At 43.1% G+C, this 21,730-nt stretch overlaps 1 protein-coding gene across 1 annotated transcript in view; it reads right to left on the bottom strand.

The window, feature by feature from the left end:
- Positions 1–15,548, bottom strand: part of Ube2j1 (ubiquitin conjugating enzyme E2 J1) — a 28,564-nt gene extending 13,016 nt beyond the window's left edge. Inside the window, exons 1-3 of the mRNA XM_048353845.1 lie at positions 15,183–15,548; positions 3,525–3,598; positions 1,943–2,074 (exon numbers count right to left, since the gene is read on the bottom strand). Of these exons, the coding sequence (XP_048209802.1) occupies positions 1,943–2,074; positions 3,525–3,598; positions 15,183–15,213 (237 nt within the window). The 5' untranslated portion in view covers positions 15,214–15,548. The remainder of the gene's footprint in view (positions 1–1,942; positions 2,075–3,524; positions 3,599–15,182) is intronic.
- Positions 15,549–21,730: the final 6,182 nt, after the last annotated feature.

The raw sequence follows: 21,730 nt of genomic DNA, 5'->3' as shown, positions 1-21,730 counted from the left end.
ACAAAAAAGAAAAAGATAAAGAAAAAAGAACAAAAAAGCTATAATCTAGGGCTGGGGATATAGCCTAGTGGCAAGAGTGCCTGCCTCGGATACACGAGGCCCTAGGTTCGATTCCCCAGCACCACATACACAGAAAACTGCCAGAATCGGTGCTGTGGCTCAAGTGGCAGAGTGCTAGCCTTGAGCGGGAAGAAGCCAGGGACAGTGCTCAGGCCCTGAGTCCAAGGCCCAGGACTGGCCAAAAAAAAAAAAAAAAAAAAAGCTATACTCTGAACAGGTAGAATATTTACACCTAGGGAAAAAATGAGGAAGAAGCTTGAAATTAGAATATAGATTCCATTTGGGCAGAATCAAATTTCATTTCCAACACACCTATAGGGTCATACATACATGAGAGGGTGCAGCATTGAATATGAGGAGGTAATATGAGTGTGGTAACTATAAGCATACCACTGATTAATTGTTGAAATATTTCTGAACTTGTTGGTAAAGATCCACTGCCGACTATCCTCCTCCACATGCACATATTAGTTTCCCCATTAACCAACCACCCATCCAATTAGGCCTCCTATGATGTAGCACCTAAATAAAATGATTCCTGACACAGCAGTGCCTGAAGGTCTCTGCTCCAGCCCTACTGCCAGCACTAACAATTACTACTAACAGCTTCTGTATTGCCAGGAGCTTTATAGTGTGGTCATATTAATGACATTCCTTCCAACAGGTGAGAAAACTATGTTTCTAAGACAGTACATATCCTGCACACAGTGTAATGCAAAGAGCTATGAGCAAATCCAGGTCTAGCTGCTCTTGGGCACAGTTTGTCACAGCTATGGATCAGGTAACAGATGGACAAGATGAAGCCTGAAGAGTCATATCCCTTGTCAAATGGTGGCTGAGATGGGGAGAAAATGGGATTCAGCAGAGAACTACGTGTGGAAGCCAAATCTCACCAGTCTACACTAGAATAAGGATGACTAGAAGATTATCAAAGGGAAAAACAGGAACAGCTTAAAGCAGTAACAGATGCAGAAAGGTTTTTGTGGGTTGTTTTCTTTTTGGTTTTTTGGTGTTTTTTTTGTTTTGTTTTTGTTTTTGTTTTTGTTTTTTTGCCAGTCCTGGGGCTTGGACTCAGGGCTTGAGCACTGTCCCTGGCTTCTTTTTTGCTCAAGGCTAGCACTCTGCCACTTGAACCACAGCGCCACTTCTGGCTGTTTTCTGTATATGTGGTGCTAGGGAATTGAACCCAGGGCTTCCTGTATATGAGGCAAGCACTCTTGCCACTAGGCCATATTCCCAGCTTGTGTTTGGTTTTTTAAGATTAGAAGAGAATTAAACATACTTATAAAGGAAAGGAAATTAGAAAAAAAAAAAAAGGCTTATCAGAAACTGAATCAATAGCTCCTATGAAAATAAAAAAATGTAAAGATGGAAACTCTGAGATAAGAGTCACAAAATAACATTTATTGGAGATTCTATGTCAAGCTCTATTCTAATAGCTACAAGAAAAATTAATTAAAAGCTATACTTTTAACTGCTGATCCGTCCAGTGGGTTCATCCTTGTAAAGATGAGGAAACCAAGGAAAAAAGTGGGAGAAAGGGAAGCTGGAGATCATGTGACTGCCACACACTAACAGTACTGAGTACTTAGCATGTGCTGGACACTATGTCTAGCACTTGGCAACCATGAACTCAACTGAATCCAAACAACCATACAATGACATTTATGCATTCACTAGTATCATCAGTATTTTTTTGGACACATTAGCTGCCCAGAAATTATTTTAAGAGAAAAAACACTGCAGATCCAAGGCTTGAATTCCAAATGCAAAATTATAAATGTTTTTCTTTATTTCTTATGAAAACAGTAAGATCACTATATTTAGCAGCCTCCAATAAAGTTTAACCCACAAATATTTCAAAAATGCCAAGAATTCTTACCGTTAGAAGAATAATGCTTGGTGGCTTCATAGGATACTCTGGTGGCAGCACTATTCGACCATGATAAACTCCTCCATCAAAATCAGAATCTGGGGGCCCTCTCACTGTGAAGTGCCATTCAAAAAGGTTATCCTAGACAAAAACAGCAACCATAAGGAATGAACAATATTAAAATGCTTGATCATTATTATCAACATGAATATTAGAAATATTAGGTAAAAAAAATCAAATGTTTTATATCATTGCTAGGGTAGTTTCTAATGCACAAAATTTTCCAAAAATAAAATTATAAATAAAAGCTATTTAAATTGTGTCATAAGAACAAAAATTTATTTTTAAAAATAAATATATTAACAACATCTGAGTGCTGCTCTATGTTCATTAATATGATAAACTTAAATTAAAAATTCTTGATCAAGCGGCAGAGTACTAGCCTTGAGCAAAAAGAAGCCTGGGACAGTGCTCAGGCCCTGAGTCCAAGGACCAGGACTGGCCAAAAAAAAAAATTCTTGAAAGAATAGCAATTAGTGATATGTATCAGGCAATTACTATAAATTAGGGTTATTTTAATATATTTTTTTAAATTATCAGATGGATGCTACAGGCTCACCCCTATACTCCTAATCAGGAGGCTAAGATCAGAGAATTGTTTGAAGCCAGGCCAGGTAGGAAAGTCTTGTGAGATTTTTATCTCTAATTAACCACTCAAAATGTCAGAAGTGAAACTGTGGCTCAAAGTGATACAGCACTAACCTTGAGCAAAACAGTTTAGGCCCTGAATTCATGCCCCAGAACCAGTACAAAAAAACATTTTTTTTTTAAAGAAATATCCTGGGCTGGGAATATGGCCTAGTGGCAAGAGTGCTTGCATCATATACATGAAGCCCTGGGTTCAATTCCTCAGCACCACATATATAGGAAAAGGCCAGAAGTGGCAGGGACAGTGCTCAGGCCCTGAGTCCAAGCCCTAGGACAGGAAGGAAGGAAGGAAGGAAGGAAGGAAGGAAGGAAGGAAGGAAGGAAGGAAGAAAGGTCCCTTATAACTTACTTATAAATAATCAGTAATATTAATAAATCTGCTATTAATGTCATGGTATAATTACAAGTACTTTGCAGTTTGTAAAATTCTTGCATACATTATTACATTTTTGTCCTCCCTATTAAGCATAAAAAGCATAAAAACATAGCTAGGCACATTTAAATGATCTCCTTTTAAAGATGAGAAGACTGAAGAGAGATAGACATATTTGTGTTAAAGAGCAAAGTAGCCGCAGAGTCATCTCAAGGAACTGAGCCTTCAAACTTTGAGCCCTGGACTACTTTCCTTTCCCTCCCTTCTCAGACCCTAATACCAACTAGCACTTGAGACCCACTTACAAAGGGCTGTTTAAAGTGTGCTGTTTAAAGTGTGACTCTGCAGGCTAGTGAACTACTCATGAAATAAGAGGAATTAAAATAGATCAGAAAACGACATCAAATATATCTGTAATGACTCGGAGTAAGGAAAAGGCAATTTTAAACAACTTGTTTTAAATATTAAAGTATTAAAATCCAGAAGAAGGAAGTGAAGATGAAAACTAACCTCTAAAGGCTGCGCATGGTAATGATCTGTTGGATCTTTCAATTCTGCTGCTTCTTTCATTAAACGCTTAACAGCTAAAATAAAATTCATAAAACAGACAGTTAAAATAGACTTTTTTGAGAAGTTAACCCAGACTTACAGATCTAATGAAAAAGTTTCTCCTTTGGTGAAAAACATGTAGTTCAAGTAAGCACAATACAGTAGCTTTAACTATAGAGGAATAGTAGTAAATGGGTGAAGTAAGGAAATGGTAGCTAGACAATGAAGAACAGCATACTTTAAAGATATACATGTATATATACATATATATACATATGCATGTATACACACATATATTAAATATTTAGGAAAGTCAAATTTTATTTAATAAGCACTTAAATACTACCACATAAGTATATAAAGTGCTACCATATAATTAGTATATAAAATGCTTTACAAACTAACGCATTTAATCCTCAAAACACTAGAGGGTAGCACTACTTCTGTCTCCATTTTCCAGATAAGAAAACTGAGATGTGAAGGAATTACATAAATTGCTTAAAGTCACACAGCTAGAAATGACAGAAGTGATTTCCAACACAGGCAGTCTGACTTGTCTAAATGTCTATGTTACTACAAATGTGCCCTCTCTAGATCTCATGCTCACAGGAATAAACCCACATGTCCTCAACCTCTTGAGGCTTTCCACCCACTATCTTGTATTAACTTAATGAGACTATCCCCAGAGTTCACTCCAGTCTCCACAGCCCTATTAAATTCCTCTTAAAACTACTCTCCCCAACTTAATTAAAACCTCCAACCCATGGACCCCCCACCTATTTACTTGCCTCTTTATGTACATCCTTGCCCTTAGAAGTCCCTCTCATGTTGCCCTAATAAAAGTCAACTCTGGTTGACCCAGTTAACCATCTAATTTGCTATCTACACCCAATCAGTTAACTTACTAGAAGAATGAAAAGTGATAGACAACACACCGATGCCATTATAGAATCAACAACTCACCCTGGGATGTAATGCCACCTATCCTACATTATACTTACCCATCTTTCTTCTCTGTCACCTTTTCTGTTAAGTGTGCTTGAAGAAGTGGCTATTACAAGAATGTAGTTGAGGCCTAGCACAATCTACAGTACTACCTGGATCGGCACCCTTTCTCCTTCTGTATTGGCTTTCAACTCCTATCACTTCAAGCTTTAGGTGCTAAGAAAATGGGATAATACTAGAGCAGAATAATAAGGTCAGGGAGAAGGCTTCTTGAAAACTACTTCAAAGCCAGGCACAGTGGCTCATGCCAGTAATACTCAGGAGGCTGAGATCTGAGGATTGTGGTTCAAAGCCAGCTCAGGCACAAAAGTCTATGAGACTCTTATCTCCAATAAACTACAAAAAAAGGAGCAAGAAATGGAGCTGTGGCACAAGTGGTTGAGTGTTAATCTTGAGCAAAAGAAGCTCAGGGATAGTGTCCAGGGCCAAGTTCAAACCAAAGGACCAGTACCAAAAACAAAACAAAAAACTCTGCTTGAGGGCTGGGGATATAGCCTAGTGGCAAGAGTGCCTGCCTCGGATACACGAGGCCCTAGGTTCGATTCCCCAGCACCACATATACAGAAAACGGCCAGAAGCGGCGCTGTGGCTCAAGTGGCGGAGTGCTAGCCTTGAGCGGGAAGAAGCCAGGGACAGTGCTCAGGCCCTGAGTCCAAGCCCCAGGACTGGCCAAAAAAAAAAAAAAAAAAAAAAAAACTCTGCTTGAAACCATTAGTGCAGTGTGTGCTACAGGAGAGGTATGAATGCCAGGCAGAGTGGTTCATGCTTGTAATCCCAGCTACTTGGAAGCACACAGGTCAAGTTTGGGGTCAGTAGAGCACAGTTAGTGAAGTTAGTGAGACCCTGTCTCAAAAAATAAAATTTAAAGCTAGGCTCCAGTGGCTCATGATACTCAGGAGTCTGAGATTTGAGGAGTGAGGTTCAAAGCCAGCCCAGGCAAGAAAGGCTGTAAGACTCTTATCTCCAATTAACCACTAGAAAATCAGAAATGGAGCTGCAGCTCAAGTGGTAGAGTGCTAGCCTTGAGCTGAAGAGCTCAGGGACCAGGTCCAGAGCTCAAGCCCTACGACCAAAATAAATAAATAAATAAGGTAAGTAAGTAAATAAATAAATGATTTAAAATCCTTGCTACTTGGAAGACAGAAATCAAGGGATCCCAGTTTTTTTTGTTTTGTTTTGCCAGTCCTGGGCCTTGGACTCAGAGCCTGAGCACTGTCCCTGGCTTCTTCCCACTCAAGGCCAGCACTCTGCCACCTGAGCCACAGCGCCCCTTCTGGCCGTTTTCCATATATGTGGTGCTGGGGAATCTAACGAGAGCTTCATGTGTAGGAGGCAAGCACTCTTGCCACTAGGCCATATTCCCAGCCAAGGGATCCCAGTTTTAAGGCAATCCTGGGGAGGGGGGTGGTGCGGGGAACAATGGTCCTAGAGACTCCATCTTGGCTCATGAGCAGGCATAGTTGGCACGCCCTGGTCATCCCAGTGAAGCAGGGAAGCACAGATAGGAGCATCACAGTCCAAGCTCACCTGGATATAAAGTGAGACCCTTTCTTAAATAATAGGCAATACAAAAAAAGGGCTGCTGGCAGAGTGGCTCAGGTAGCAGAACACTTGACTAGAAAGCACAAAGCTGGGGATTTAGCTCAGTGGAAGAGCACTTACCTAGCAAGAACAAGCCTGAGTTCTGTCCTCAGCTCTGGAAACAACAACAACAACAACAAAAAGGGGGGGGGGGGGGGGCTAGGAATATAGCCTGATGGTAGAGTACCTGCCTTGCATACATGAAGCCCTGGGTTCGAGTCCTCAACACCACATATACAGAAAAAGCCAGAAGTGGTGCTGTGGCTCAAGTGGTAGAGTGCTGCCTTGAGCAAAAAGAAGCCAGGGACAGTGCTCAGGTCCTGAATTCAAGCCCTAGGACTGGCAAAATAAAAAATAAAAAAGTTTATAAGGCTGTGAATTCAAACCCCAGGACTGCCAGAAAGAGAAAGAGAAAGAGAGAGAGAGAGAGAAAGAGAGAGAGAGAGAGAAACACATAGCTCAAGTATTAGAGTGCTGCATGACTAGCATGCACAAGGTTCTAGATTCCATCTCTAGTACCTAAAAAAAGGCATGCAGATGTTAGGGGGACCAAGTAGGACCCCTATCTTTAGAGCAGATAGTATTAGCTACCAACAAATGAAAGAAAAAAAAAGTAGTTATCAAGTTGGATATGAACAGGCAGCAAGAATAATAAATATACCTTATGGAGGACAGATTAGAATGTTTTCAGGAAAGAAACTGAAAAGCAATTCCCACATATATTCAACTAGAACAGTATGGAATTGCTTTTGAAAAAAAAATTTTTTTTCATTTAAATCAAGGGTGTCTAGGCTCAAGGGTTCCTAGTATACAGGAGGCTGAAGCTACAGACCCAGATTTTGTCTCAAAAAGAAAAAAAAAAGTTATTGAATCAGTACCCTACACTTCCTTTCCATCTACTCTAAGTGCCCCTGTAGGCAGAGACATTGTTCACTTGATCATCAAATCTTTCTTAAGTTCCTACTAGGTGATTGAACTACAATCAAAATATAGTTTGGGTCATCAAGGAACTTTGAGTTAGGAAGGGGGAGTCATAAAGTATGATACATATTGAGACCGTATCTAAACCTAGGCTTTGTTCAGTTCTTTGGACTCTAGTCCAGGCTTTCTACATAATGTTCCCTCCTTTACAAAGCTGCTCTAGCCCATCATCTCTGACTCCACATTTAATGCCATTAAGTAACTTCCTCAGGAAGGTCTGCTTGACACCTCCTGCTTCAAAGGAATGACTAGAGACTGTGATGTAGGCAGACTAAAATGTTGGAAGTCTTGGGCAGGGGTTGGGACTAGGAATATGCTCCCACTAATTCTAGTGGTTAGTCAGGGTTGGAAAACCATGACCCAAGGGACTAGATGATTTCCTTGGTGCATGCCACCACAACACTCTGTATTACCCCTCATTAAGTGCATCTCACTCACAGCTCCCTGTTTAGCATGTCTTTCCTGCTGAATAACAGGAAGAAATGACTTTGCAATCCCCTCAGTTAAACTGTCTCCTTCCATGAATCTGATTAAGACAATGGCCTTTAAACTTACTGAACATAAGACAAAATTCTTTCTCAAAAAAAAAAAAAGCTTAACAAAATCCCCCAATAAATAAACACAGACCTGTTTTGGTGGAGGAGGCAGCATTAAGGGCTTTGGGCTATCTTCGTTTCTTCCTATCTATCATATTCCTGAAGGGGCCATGGAACAAAGGCTGAAAATCCCTGGCTTAAAGCCACACAGAAACCTTAATTCTTTTTTGTGCTGGTCCTGGGGCTTGAACTCAGGGCCTAGGCACTGTCCCTGAAATTTTTTTGCTCAAGGCTACCACTCTACCACTTGAACCATAGCTCCACTTCCAGCTTGTTTTAGAGTGGGTTTTTGTTTGTTTGTTTTGTTTTTGCCAGTCTTGGGGCTTGGCCTCAGGGGCTGAGGCACTGTTCCTGGCTTCTTTTGCTCAAGGCTAGCACTCTACCACTTGAGCCACAGTGTCCCTTCTGGCTTTTTTCTGTTTATGTGGTGCTGAGGAATCGAACCCAGGGCTTTGTGCATGCTAGGCAAGCACTCTATCATTAAGCCACATTCCCAGCCTCCACCTCCGGCTTTTTTGTTGCTTAATTGGAGAAGAGTCTCAACTTTCCTGCCCAGGCTGGCTTCAAACCTTGATTCTAAGATCTCTGCCTCCTGAGTAGCTAGGATTGCAAGTGCAAATCACCAGCACCTGTCAGAAATCTTTTTCTTTTAAATCAGTTTTACTTAAGGTAAATAAAATCTTGTAAAGCTAAGTAGTTTGGTGTTGTCAACAATCAAAAATGCTAGAGACAGTTTTCCTTTCATTCCTCATGGGTTGGCTGAATACACAAGTAAACTGAAGGAGTCAAGTTTATATTGCTCCACACTCATACCACATCTCTGCCTCTCCGCCCCCTCAGCACAGTTAGATTGCAGGAAAGAAAATAAATGGCCAAGAGTTATGCCCAGTTATTACAAAAGATATATGAAGAAATCTAAATTGTTGCAATGCATCTATACCAATCCTCTTAGGAACAACTTTACAACAACACAATTTACAATAACTTAATTTTATTAATTCAGACCACATAGGCAAATACCATGAGAGAGCAACAACCACATAGCCAAACAGGTGAGATTACTGTTTTCATACTGTTGTGGGTTATTTTTCCCCCAGAAATAACATATTATGAATGCCTGAGTGAGCAAGAACAGAAATTCTAGATTTAGAGCTGCGTTACAATTTTGGCTCTGAGTCTATGAGACTCTTATCTCCAATTAACCATCAAAGTAGCTGAAAGAGGAGCTATGGCTCAAGTGGCAGAGCACTATCTTTAAGCACAGAAGCTCAGGGACAGAGTTCAGGCCAAGTTCCAGTCCCAGGGCCTGCTTGCATAGCTCATGCACATGCGCGTGCACACACACATACTTTGGCTCTGATATTTTGTAGCTCCAAGTCCATGGACAAGTCAGTTAATCTGATTGCCGCTCAGTGTTTACACCTGTCAAGTGGAAGTCAATAATTCTTTCCTGGTCACACCTACCTTTTCCCAAAGCATGAGTTATAAAGGTTAAAAATGGACTTGAATAAGACTGGAACTGTGGGCTGGTGGTAGAGCATTTGCTAAAAGGACCTGAGCTCCCTCCCCAGCACTATCAAAAGGAAAAGAGAAAATCCTTCCCAGTAATTTCCCTGATTCCAATTAGGTCTCAGCATAGTTGCACTTACAGCATGCTCCAATGGCTCCAGAGAAAGGCACTGCTATGAACTTTATGCCATAGTCAGGGGCCAAAGTGTTGCCTGCCAACTCTAGCTACAGCAGTCTGCTCTTCCTGCTACCTCAACTCTATCCTACACGGTGAGTGAGAAAGCTCTTTCCCTCTAGTTCCTCTAGCTGTGGTAGCCTTCTAGCTGTGGTGGGATGAGAAAGACCAGAGCTGGAGCAGGACTGTACCAACATGCCTGCTCTTATTCTTCCATCTTAAGGAGGTCACAGAGTCATGCTGGATCAGAGCTCTAGACTTGGTGGGCCTTTGAGCTCACTGAGCTTAAACTAAGGGATCTTTTACAGGCCAGCCACTGTCTCCCAAGCATCAAGTTCTCTTGAAAAGCAAATAACCTTGTTCCCACAGCATGTGAGAAATTCAGAGGCAGGCATATTGAGGTTTATGAACCCAATGCAGGATACTCCCCAAACTGCTTCTTCTTGCTCCCACAATGAAGGTGCAACAGCAAATGTTTAAGGACTGAGGTTTCTACCCAGACAGCCCCTCTATAGGGTTGTACTCAACAAATGTCTGTACAGGGTTTGAGTGCTGAATACAGAGCATGACAATGACCTGCTTCAATAAGCTCATAGCAGAGAAAGACTAAAAACAATTACAAGCCAATGTGGACAAACTGATCTGGGGTCAGTATTACCTTAGTCTGCCTATAGGAGCTGGACAAGGCTGGACCTTAAAGAAGTATGAAGAATTCATGGGAATTTCAACTGGATAAAATGGAAGACATTCCAAGCAGAAGTTCTAGTAGGAACCAGGGCCTGGAAGTGAAAAGCTGTCTCCCATCTAGAGAGTGGTTCTGGCAACATGGAAAATGGTGAAAATACAAAGGAGCGTAAGAGAGATAGGGGGGGAGGAAGGCAAGGGTTGATCTTAAGCAGTCCTGTAGTCCATGCTAGGCAGTTACTTAGAACTGTATATACAGCTATCATGACACTGCTGAAAAAAAATGAGTATAGGGATGATCTAGTAAGTTTTTGCTTCCTTTTGGTTAATGGGGTGATAATGACAACAGTGACACTGTGAGTGTATACACCTCTCACAGCAGTAGAACAAATAAGTTGATCAAGGTCAAAGATATCTCTAGGTGCCAAGGGCCATGGTCATGCCCAAAATCCCAGCTACTCTGGGAGCAGAGACTGAGTGAATAGACCTAAATCTGAGCATCAATTTTTAGCAAGATCCCATCTCATAAAAATGGCAAAGAAACATATGAAGAAATGTTCAACATCCCTGGCAGTAAAGGAAATACAAATAAAAACAACCCTGAGATACCACCTCACTCCAGTTAGAATGGCCTATACTCTGAGCTCAGGCAACAACAAATGCTGGAGGGGGTGCGGGGAAAGAGGAACCCTTCTCCATTGTTGGTGGGAGTGCAAATTAGTACAACCACTTTGGAGAACAGTATGGAAGTTCCTCAAAAAGCTCAACATAGACCTACCCTATGACCCAGCCATACCACTCCTAGGCATCTATCCTGAACAACAGGCCTCAAGATAACAAAAAAGACATCTGCACTTCCATGTTTATCGCTGCACAATTCACAATAGCCAAAATATGGAAACAACCCAGATGCCCCTCCACAGATGAATGGATCCAAAAAATATGATACCTATTCACAATGGAATACTACATAACGATTAGAAACAGTGAAATATTGGTATTCGCAGGGAAATGATCAGAACTCGAACAAATAATGTTGAGCGAGACAAGCCTAGAACACAGAAAACAAAGGGGCATGATCTCCTTGATATATGACTGTTAAGGGGGGCGGGGGGGAGGAGGGGGAGACAGTAGAGACCAGGTCTGCAAAACAAAATACTCCTTGTCAAATGGTATTTCCCACAGGTTTGGGTCAGCGACCTTACATTATGTAACTAAAACCAAACAACTACTCAACATATAAAGGTAAAAAATAGACCTCTCAGTGGATCACAATAGCTCAAAAGCTATGTATGTATGATCATATAAGACAAGGATAAGCAAACTCTATTGTTGACGTTATATTTAAAGTCCTAGGTGAATTTCCTTTGGCATATGCCACGTGGCTACTATATATGTTTTTGGTACACTGTATATTGTATATATGTCTACCTGATCTAGGGAAGGGAAAGAAAAACAGGGTGTAAGATATCACAGGAAATGTACACACTCCCCTACTATGTAACTGTACCCCTTTTGCACAACACCTTGTCAAAAAAATTTAATTAATAAATAAATTTTTTAAAAAAAGATCCCATCTCAATAAAATCAGCCAGGCACGATGAAGAACACTATGACCCTGGCTGCACAAGAGGCATGGGTAAGAAAATTGTAGTCCAATGAGAGAGCCTACCTGAAAAATATCCAGGAACAAAAAGAGCTGGAGGTATGGTTCAAGTGGTAGAACAATAGTAGTCTAGCAAGCATGTGGCCAGAGTTTAAACTCCAGTACTGGGAGGAGAGTATAGGATAGGGGGATGTAGTGCAGAGATTGCTTTGTCTGCCTGGCAGGCATGCTCCAGGTCCCAGGTTGGAGGGAGGGTTATGACTCCCATAGGCACTGACAGCTGTCGATCTCAGTTCTAAGGAATGTTAGGATATGGTACAAGTCTGGGAAAGATAAGAAAAACCAGTGACTCTTTTTATACCCCAAAGAGACTTTTGCAATTTATGGAAAAACCTGTGCAAAGATGCTACGTTGCCAGTATGCCCTATGAATCTATAGTTCAGAAGAAAGTCTGAGTCGGGAAAGCGTGAGAATGAGTATCATGAGGGTAGAATTGACAGCAACAGTATGGACAGACCCACTCCCAGGTTTCTGTGGAGGCTTAAGACCTAGCCCCGGTCCCTTACGTTCCCTTCACCTGCTACATGTGTCCCTAGCACGCTTCCTAGAAAGGCTGCCAAAAAAAAAGGCTGCCAGAGAAGGTTTTGAACTCAGGGCATCCACTTGCAAGGCAGGTGCTCTACAGCTTGACCATATACCCATATGTGTACATGTACGAGTATGTGTGTGTGCGGGAGTGTGTGTGCACATGCAAACAGGTAGGGGGGGCACACATGTGCCATCCTGGGACCTGAGAGGTCCCAGGCACTGTCCCTGAACTTCTGTGCTCAAGGCTAGCACTCTACCACTTGAAGCACAGCTCCACTTCCAGCTTTTTGGGTAGTTAATTGGAGATAAAGAGTCGGCCTTTGCTGCCCAGGCTTCGAGCTGGATAGATCTCAGCTTCCTCAGTAGCTGGGATTACAGACGTGAACCACCAGAGCCCAGCACAAGATCCCTTCTTTGTACTCAAAGAGCCTTATTTATCTTGGCCAAACCCAAGCAGGCATCAGGAGGCTTGATCCAGAGACAACCAGAGATAGGTTCAGTCAGAGGGTTAACGAGGTGGCCCTACAATAGGCCATTCCAGAAAAAAACATAAAGACAGAAATTTTCCCACTTATAAAAGGAACAAACTTACTGTCTACACTGGCCTTTAACCAGTTATCTGTATTGAGTTCACTCATTCACTCTTCCCTTCCATACATCTACAAATGCCACAACAGATAGCAGGAGAGGATGTGTGATGTTTTCAATCACTTCCTTTCATATAGTCATTGCTCTAAAAATACCAAAGGTCGGGGCTGGGGATATGGCCTAGTGGCAAGAGTGCCTGCCTTGCATACATGAGGCCCTGGGTTCGATTCCCCAGCACCACATATACAGAAAACAGCCAGAAGTGGCGCTGTGGCTCAAGTGGCAGAGTGCTTGCCTTGAGCAAAAAGAAGCCAGGGACAGTGCTCAGGCCCTGAGTTCAAAGCCCAGGACTGGCCAAAAAAAAAAAAAAAAAATACTAAAGGTCCAAGAATAAACCAAAGGAAGCATTTTCACTGTGCCTGACTCCATTTTCAGTAATTCCCACCTCTCATCTAATTCATCTTCTCCATAAACTCTAAATGATCCACACAATAACAACAATATTTTTCATGGCTGGGAATGTGACTTAATGGTAAGAGTGCTTGCCTAGCATGCATGAAGCCCTGGGTTCAATTCCTCAGTCCCACATAACCAGAAAAAGCCAGAAGTGGCTCTGTGGCTCAAGTGGTAGAGAAGAAGCTGAGGGGCAGTTCTCAGGCCCTGTGTTCAAGCCCCAGGACTGGCCAAAAAAAAAAAAATATATATATATATATATATATATATATATATATATATATATATATATATACTGGTTTTCGTAAGTATTGCTTTAAGGAACACCATCTTGAGGAAATGAAAGCGAAAGGAGAATGCAATGTAGGATACACCTGCAAGAATGTTAACCAAAGCTCACTAGTGGACAGTAGGTCACACACTTTGGAAATGTACAAAACTGTGAGATTCAGGCTTTTAATCAACAAAATCTCAGTCTGATAACCTATCAAACTGAGCAACGTCCTCTGACAATGACCAAACTTCACCCCTGCTTGTATTGCACATTATGTCACATTATTCTGGACACATTCCGCTGAATATCTCAGCTGTTCTAAGGAACCACGTGATGAATCACCACACAATTGTACACATGGCTTTTAAATCTACCGGCATCATTCTAATGATTCAATCGTTCTACCATCAAATCTGAAAATTTTAAGCTTCTCCTTCCTCCTCTTTGATCTTTTCTTTCCCTCTTAGAAAACAAAATTTTATACACTTAAAGCCACGTAGCCTTCCCCGAACCTTTAAAGGAAATCAACAGTTCTCAAAATATCAGTTGGTCACCTAAGGACACTTCTTGCTAGACAGCACTCAGGCTCGGCTCCAGAGTCAACGGACATTCTGAAACAGCTGCACATATATACACACGTTTTCCAGTGCTGGAGATCAAACCCACCACCTGTGCATGCTAGTCAAATGCTCTTCCACTGGGCATACATCCTCAAGCTATAGTTAAAATGATTCACAAAGTCAATGGCTTCCATAAAGATACTAGTCTTGCTGATCCCTATTGACAGTTTTGGAAAGAAAATTTAACCAGCATCAAGAGTCAAATCAAATCCTGTATCCTTGAGATTTATGATCCCAAACTGAACTGGGGAATTTCTTCCTCCTAACAAATTTATCAAGGCACAAGTAAAATAACTATCATTTACAGAACCCAGTGATTCATTTTGGAGCCTTCGTATAAGGGCTGACTTTGCATTTTGGGGGAAAGCTCCAGAAAATAACTGAAGGGCTCAGATGCTTCTGGATGCAGCAGGAACGTCCAATGAAAGAAAGCAACTCTCAAGAACTGGATTCCAACATAGCTCATTCGCCAGGTCAGTACAAATCATGGTTACTGCTACAGCATACGGTTCAAATAGTTGGGGTTTTTTTCTCCTCTCTGATAAACTAGTTACAGAACATTTCCTGTATGTCGGTAATTCCATTCACCAAAACATTTTAAGACAATGTCCTCCAATGAGAGTCCAACAACTAACAAAAGTAGGGGGTGGCCAGGTGGAGGGGGGCTGCGGCAGTGCCGAGGGTGCGGGTACAGCGAGGTGCCGGTGGCTGCGACCCAGAAACGCCCCCTCTCCCCTGGCCATCGGTCCAGACTCGGGAGACGCCAGGAGGAATCGGTCCGCAAATCGCCGGGGCCGCGCCGCCCCGCCCCGCCCTGCGGCCTGCGCCTCCCAGGCAGGCGGCGGCCTCGCGTAGAGCGCGAAGCCCGGAACGCTGCGGCGAGGGCGGCAGCCTCGAGGGGCCCATGACGCCGCGCTCCGGAGTCGGGGGTCCCTCCGCCCACCCCCGGCCCAGCTCACCCGGGCTCTTCAGGTTGTAACGGGTTTCCATGGCGAGGGGGCTCCGGGCCCGCTGACGCGACTCGGGCCAACTGGGCCTCGCTGACGCCCTGCGGGCCACCCGAGTGCGAGCCGGGAGGGAAGACGCGGCCGGCGCGGGCTTCGCCGGGGCGCCGCCTCCTCCGCGGTCCCCGCCTCCCAGAGGGCCGGGCGGGCGCCGGCGCCGGCCGAGGCGTCGCTCGACTGGGCGCCCGGGCTGCAGGTCACCCTGCTCGTCTGGCCACACGCCCAAACCCACCGCAGCCGCCCGGCTCACGTCACGCGCCCTCAGCCGGGTTTTGTGAAGTTGCCCTGACGTGGCAGTCTCTTCGTGGCAGGTAGTCAGTCACTGCGCGGTCGGCGCAGGCCCGGCTGAGCCCGCCCAGAGATCTGCAGGACTGGGCGGCGCCCGTCGTTCCCCCGGCTCCCCCCCCTCGCCGCCCCCTCCCATCCCCCCGCCCACCCGCTGCCGTCCTTCCGCCCGCTCCGCCTTGGGGGCCTCTGGCGCTCGCGGGGTTCTCCGAGGAACGGCGCCGCGGGGAAGCGACTGGGGTCTGGGCCCGGCGTGTCCAGCGGCTGTTTTAGGATAGGAATGCGGGATCAAGTGAGGATAATGAAATGAATTAGAATTTCCTTATTTTTTACTTTGGTAATGTGACCAGATACAAGACACCATTTTAGGCACTGTGAGAATTTTTTTGAGCTATCAGAAGTAAAACTAAAGAGGATGAACATTGCCCAAATGTGTGAGATTAAGCCTGGAAGGCCACGCTGCATCCATACTTCTTTGTGGAATGAGTGGAACTGGTACAGAAGACTTAAGGGTTGAGAAGGCAGAGAGGAGGGTGAGGCCCCCAGGACAGGAAGGACTGGTACAGGGATCAAAAAAGTAGACTGGACAGAGACTTTATTGTTGGGCGATGAGGGGTTGGATGGGTTTCTGTTACATAAATGTCGGAAAATCTTGATTTGCTTTATATTGCTATATTTGTAAGTGAATGACCCAGTGTCTGATTTGTACCAGCATCCCTTTTTGAAGTGGGAGGAAAGAAAGGAACTTGGGAGGCTGGAATCTGGAGGATGGCAGTTAGAAGCCAGCCCAGACACAAGTTCAGGACTCTCCCATCTCCAGTTTAGCAGCAAAAAGCCAGACTGGAAGTGTGGCTCAAATATAGAGCACTAGTTGTAAGCAATAAAGCCCAGTGAGAAGGTGAGGCCCTCAGTTCAAGCCCCAGTGCCGACACAAAAGAAAAAATAATAATAAATAACTAAAATTAGGTCGTATCTTCTAAACCACCAAAGGGTATATGGTCTCCTGAATAGTAAAGATCATCTGACTGACTTAGATTCAAACAGCACCAGCTTCCCCGTGGGGCTTCATTCACTCATTCACACTTTATGTTCAGTCTTGTCTTCATATTATCTAATTCTTCACATCCTTTCTTGCAAAAGACCCTGGTGTATGCAGAAGGCCATGAAGTAGCCAGGCCTGTGATGTAGTACCCTTCCCCTCTGACAGTCCATCTCTGGGTCACTTTTCCTCTGACCTTCTCCTTTTCCTCCTCTCAGCAGACAGGATATTTTCCTTTTATTTGGAAGCTGCCCAATGGTAGCTAGCCTGCCCTGAGAACTCTTCTCCTTTTAAGCCACAGTAGGAATTACATCCTTTGTTTGCTCAGTTAAAACACAGCAAGAAATCTATTCTGACATTTGGTTACAGGAATATGTCTGTAATTAAATTTGCATGAGCAGCAAATTCCAAAGTGTCTCTAGACAGAGACATTTACAGAAAAAAAATTAGACACAAAAAAAGAGTAATATTTAAAGGGCACTAGATTCTTGCCTGACAGCTGGATGGGAAAGGAGCTAGTTTCCACAGAAAATTTATTTTATCACAAAAGTGATTCTATTTGCCAAACATGGTAGGACATGCTTGTAATCCTTGCATAACTTCAGGAGGCTAAGACAGGAGGACTGAAAGTTGAAGGCAAGCCTGACTAACCTATCAAGACCTTGTCACAGAAAATTAATTGCTTATATTTCATCAAGACACCTTTCCAGAAGAAATTTACAATCTGTAAGAGGTAAAAAGAGTTCAACTTCATTTTCCACCTTCATCTTTGGAATAATTTATCTTATGTTTGGTAATGCTAAAGAGAACTGATATTTTGTCTTTGGGGGAGAGTGCCAGTATTGGGGCTTGAACTTGGGGCCTAGGCACTGTACCGGAGCTTCTTTTGCTCAAGGCTGGTGCTCTACCACTTGAACCATACCTCCACTTCCAGCTTTCTGGTGTTTAATTGGAGATTAAGAGTTTCATGGACTTTCCTGCCTGGGCTGGCTTTTGAACCACCATCCTCAGATCTCAGCCTCCTGAGTAGCTAGGATTACAGGCGTAAAGCCACCAGTCCCTGGCTCAGTTTTTATATATTGATTTGGTTTGAGTGCTTCCAAACCAATTTCATATATGTTCTTGAAGTATCTAGAAAAGAATATTAACTCAAGTCCAGGGCCTCAGACTGTGAACTCTATATTGTTTACCCTGCACCAAAAATGGGCTCAGGCTCTCTTGTGTCATAGACCTTTCCCCACCACTTAAAATGAGGGATATTTATTCTCCAGCCTTTAAAACTTTTTATTTAAAGAATGGAGAGGTGAATGTTGGCCAAATACAGACATTATACTAAATGTACATTATAAAAGCTGAGGCTAGGAATATGGCCTAATGGCAAGAGTGCTTGCCTCATATACATGAAGCCCTGGGTTTGATTCCCCAGCACCACATATACAGAAAACGGTCAGAAGTGGCGCTGTGGCTCAAGTGGCAGAGTGCTAACCTTGAGCAAAAAGAAGCCAGGGACTGTTCATGCCCTGAGTCCAAGGCCCAGGATTGGCAAAAAAAAAAAAAAAGCTGAATTATATTATTTTAGGGTATGGATGAGCTTGGGAAAGATGGGGAAGAATGATGGAAGGAGTGACATTCAACAAGATGCACTGTGTTGAGAGACAGTGCATGGTCTCCCTGATATATGGATGTCAGATTTAAAAGGCAACAAGCTCTGACAAAGTAAACAGGACTCAAGATACCAATACACAATGAGACCAAAAGAGGACAGTCTTGGGAGAAAAGTACCAAATAGTAAGACCCAAGCACCTCTTCATATGTACATAAAATAATATACAGATTGAACCCCAAAGATAAGGAAACAAAGGACCTCTTAATTTGTCTTATCATTTTTAGATGACTCTATATTCTTTTTTTTTTCTTTTTTTGGCCAGTCCTAGGCCGTGAACTCAGGGCCTGAGCACTGTCCCTGGCTTCTTTTTTTGCTCAAGGCTAGCACTCTGCCACTTGAGCCACAGCGCCACTTCTAGCCATTTTTCTGTATATGTGGTGCTGAGGAATCGAACCCAGGGCCTCATGTATACGAGGCAAGCACTCTTGCCACTAGGCCATATCCCCAGCCCACTGACTCTATATTCTTTACCTCATATACAGTGTATACACATGCACATCTGAGGGAAGCTGGGAGGAGGGCACAGAATGATTGGAAAGTGGGTGAAAAAATACAGCAGAGGGGCCCATCAGCTGCACTGGACTTTGACAAGAGTGAACTAAGCAACTCAAGGGCAGTAATGGGAGGGAGAAAATGAGAAAGAGAAAGGTAACCGCTGATACTAAGCAAAAAGAAAGACATGTACATATCACCTAATCTGGAAGAAATAGTTTTATTGTTAATGTTCATAGAGTTCATATGCTTTGTAGATTAAAATGATGATGCATTAGCATTGTGAAAGTTAAAATGTGTTTGTGACTTTAGCTAAGTATAACTATGCCATAGTACTGTGAAATTTATGTACTTATCTCAATAAAGAAATCTCAGGGGGAAAATTCACTGTATTCAATCTGACTTGTTGAACTAAAATCTCTTTGTACAAATATTTTTTTGTTTTGTTTTGTTTTGTTTTTTTGGCCAGTCCTGGGGACTGGACTCAGGGCCTGAGCACTGTCCCTGGCTTCTTCTTGCTCAAGGCTAGCACTCTGCCACTTGAGCCACAGCGCCCCTTCTGGCCATTTTCTGTATATGTGGTGCTGGGGAATCAAACCCAGGGCCTCATGTATATGAGGCAGGCACTCTTGCCACTAGGCCATATCCCCAGCCCCTGTACAAATATTTTTTAACCTAAAAATTATTGTTACTATAAAGGTGGTATACAGAGGGGCCATGGTTACATAAGTCAGGTAAAGACTACATTTCTTTTTGAAGCATGTCACCCCTTCCCTTACTTTCTCCCAGTTTTTCCCACCTGTTCCCACCCACAAGCTGTATAGTTCATTTTCCACAGTGTCTATTGAGTACCACTGTTGCATTTGCTCACCTTTCCAACTATTTCTGTGCTACCCCTTACCCTCCTGAAGACAGGTAAACAGACAAAAAGAAAAACTCTCTTGTTTTCATTAAAGTTTTCTTTTTTAAATGACTTTAATGACTTTTCTTTTTTTTTTTGGCCAGTCCTGGGCCTTGAACTCAGGGCCTGAGCACTGTCCCTGGCTTCTTTTTGTTCAAGGATAGCACTCGGCCACTTGAGCCACAGCACCACTTCTGGCCATTTTCTGTATATGTGGTGCTGGGGAATCGAACCCAGGGCCTCATGTATACAAGGCAAGTAGTCTTGCCACTAGGCCATATCCCCAGCCCCATGACTTTTTTTCTTGATCATAAAAGATAAGGTTGTTGTTCAATACTTGGAATATAAACAAAATGTAGATATTACCCTACTGCTCAGTAATGGATTAATAGTTTTGCTGTATTTATTTTGAACCTTTATTATACAGTACAGGTGCTTTGAGTTTAAATCCCACTGTATACGAATTCCCTATGCCAGAATTACCTGCTATCCACTAATTGGATCACTTGTTTAACAGCAGTGCTGTTACCACTTAGATGGATTGGCTGATTTCACATCAGTATCTTCCTAGAGTGAAATCAGGAAATAAACATAAGAAACAAAAACTTGGAGGGGCTGGGAATTGGTTTAGTGGTAGAGTGCTTGCCTAGCATGCATGAAGCCCTGGGTGTTTGATTCCTCAGTACCACATTAACAGAAAAAGCCAGAAGTGGCACTGTGGCTCAAGTGGCAGAGTGCTAGCCTTGAGCAAAAGAAGCTCAGGGACAGTGCCCTGGCCCTGAGTTCAGACTGGCAAAAAGAAAAAGAACAAAAAAACTTGGAAGGCCATATATAGATGTTAATTCATAATTTTTTAAGATAAAACTATGCCATAGGGGTTTTTGTGATTGTCTTGTTTTGCTTTATTTTTTCCCTACATTTTCCCCCTTGGATGGGTTAATCAGAAACAGGAGCCACTCCCACAGGGAGTTAGCTGGCATCAGTGGGATGAAAATGGTGATTATGTCATTACAAAGGACACAAGTTTTCAGTTTGTTTGCCTAGTGAAATGTCCGGAAGGACAGGGAAGGGTTCTTTAGCTTTTGCATGCCTCACCTGACTGCACTGTTTATTTGCTAAGCTTTTGTTCATCTGCTGACCAGCTGAGTCATTCCAGAGAGTTTGAAACACTTTTCTGGTGTTTGTTGTTTCATTTTCTACTCTGTTCAAGATATGTTTTACTTACTTGTTCTAATACTTTCATAATTATGTATTCCAGAGGAGAATGTAAGGAAGAGATATGAAGTGAATATATTTGAAACATAGCAGTGCACTAAGAGTATTAGTATAGTAGGTTGGTAGGTTCCTTTCAGCAGATAACTTACCAGGCACTATTTCTCAAAAAGTTCCTCCTCCCCCTCCTCCCTCCTCTTCCTTCCTTCCTTCCCCCCCCCCCCCCCCCCCGCCTTCTTTGGCTTGGCTTTTTCACTCACAGCTGGCTCTCTACCCCTGGAACCACACCTCTACTTCTAGCTTTTTTTTCTGGTTAATTGGAGATAAGTCTCTATAATTTGTCTGCCCGGGTTAGCTTCACACTGAGATTCTCAGATCTCAGCCTCCTGAGTAGGATTATGTATGTGAGCCACTGGTGCCCATCAATAGGAGAACATTTGAGGCCTCTCTAGGCTAAATCTGGGACATTTTAAAACGTCACTGATACTTTCCAACTTCAAGATGATTTAAAAGAGCTCAACACCCACCCATGTTGTACCACCAGATCCTTCTCATTCTTCCATTCTCATGTCAATGAATTAAGAAGACATAAGTGGGCTGGGGATTTGGCCTAGTGGCAAAAGTGCTTGCCTCGTATACATGAGGCCCTGGGTTCAATTCCCTAGCACCACATATACAGAAAACGGCCAGAAGTGGCGCTGTGGCTCAAGTGGCAGAGTGCTAGCCTTGAGCAAAAACAAGCCAGGGACAGTGCTCAGGCCCTGAGTCCAAAGCCCAGGACTGGCCAAAAAAAAAAAAAAAAAAAAAAAGACATAAGCCACAACTTCAGACAACACTCAGCTCTCTGACAGAAGCAGGCTGAAGAATAGAAACAGTAAAGCTCCCTTTTAAATCTAATTCTGGAAATG

This window comes from Perognathus longimembris, chromosome 9, assembly GCF_023159225.1.
Source record: "Perognathus longimembris pacificus isolate PPM17 chromosome 9, ASM2315922v1, whole genome shotgun sequence".
Lineage (NCBI taxonomy): Eukaryota > Metazoa > Chordata > Mammalia > Rodentia > Heteromyidae > Perognathus > Perognathus longimembris.
The sequence above is the reverse complement of the archived record's forward strand: the minus strand, read 5'-3'. Positions and strand labels throughout refer to the sequence as shown.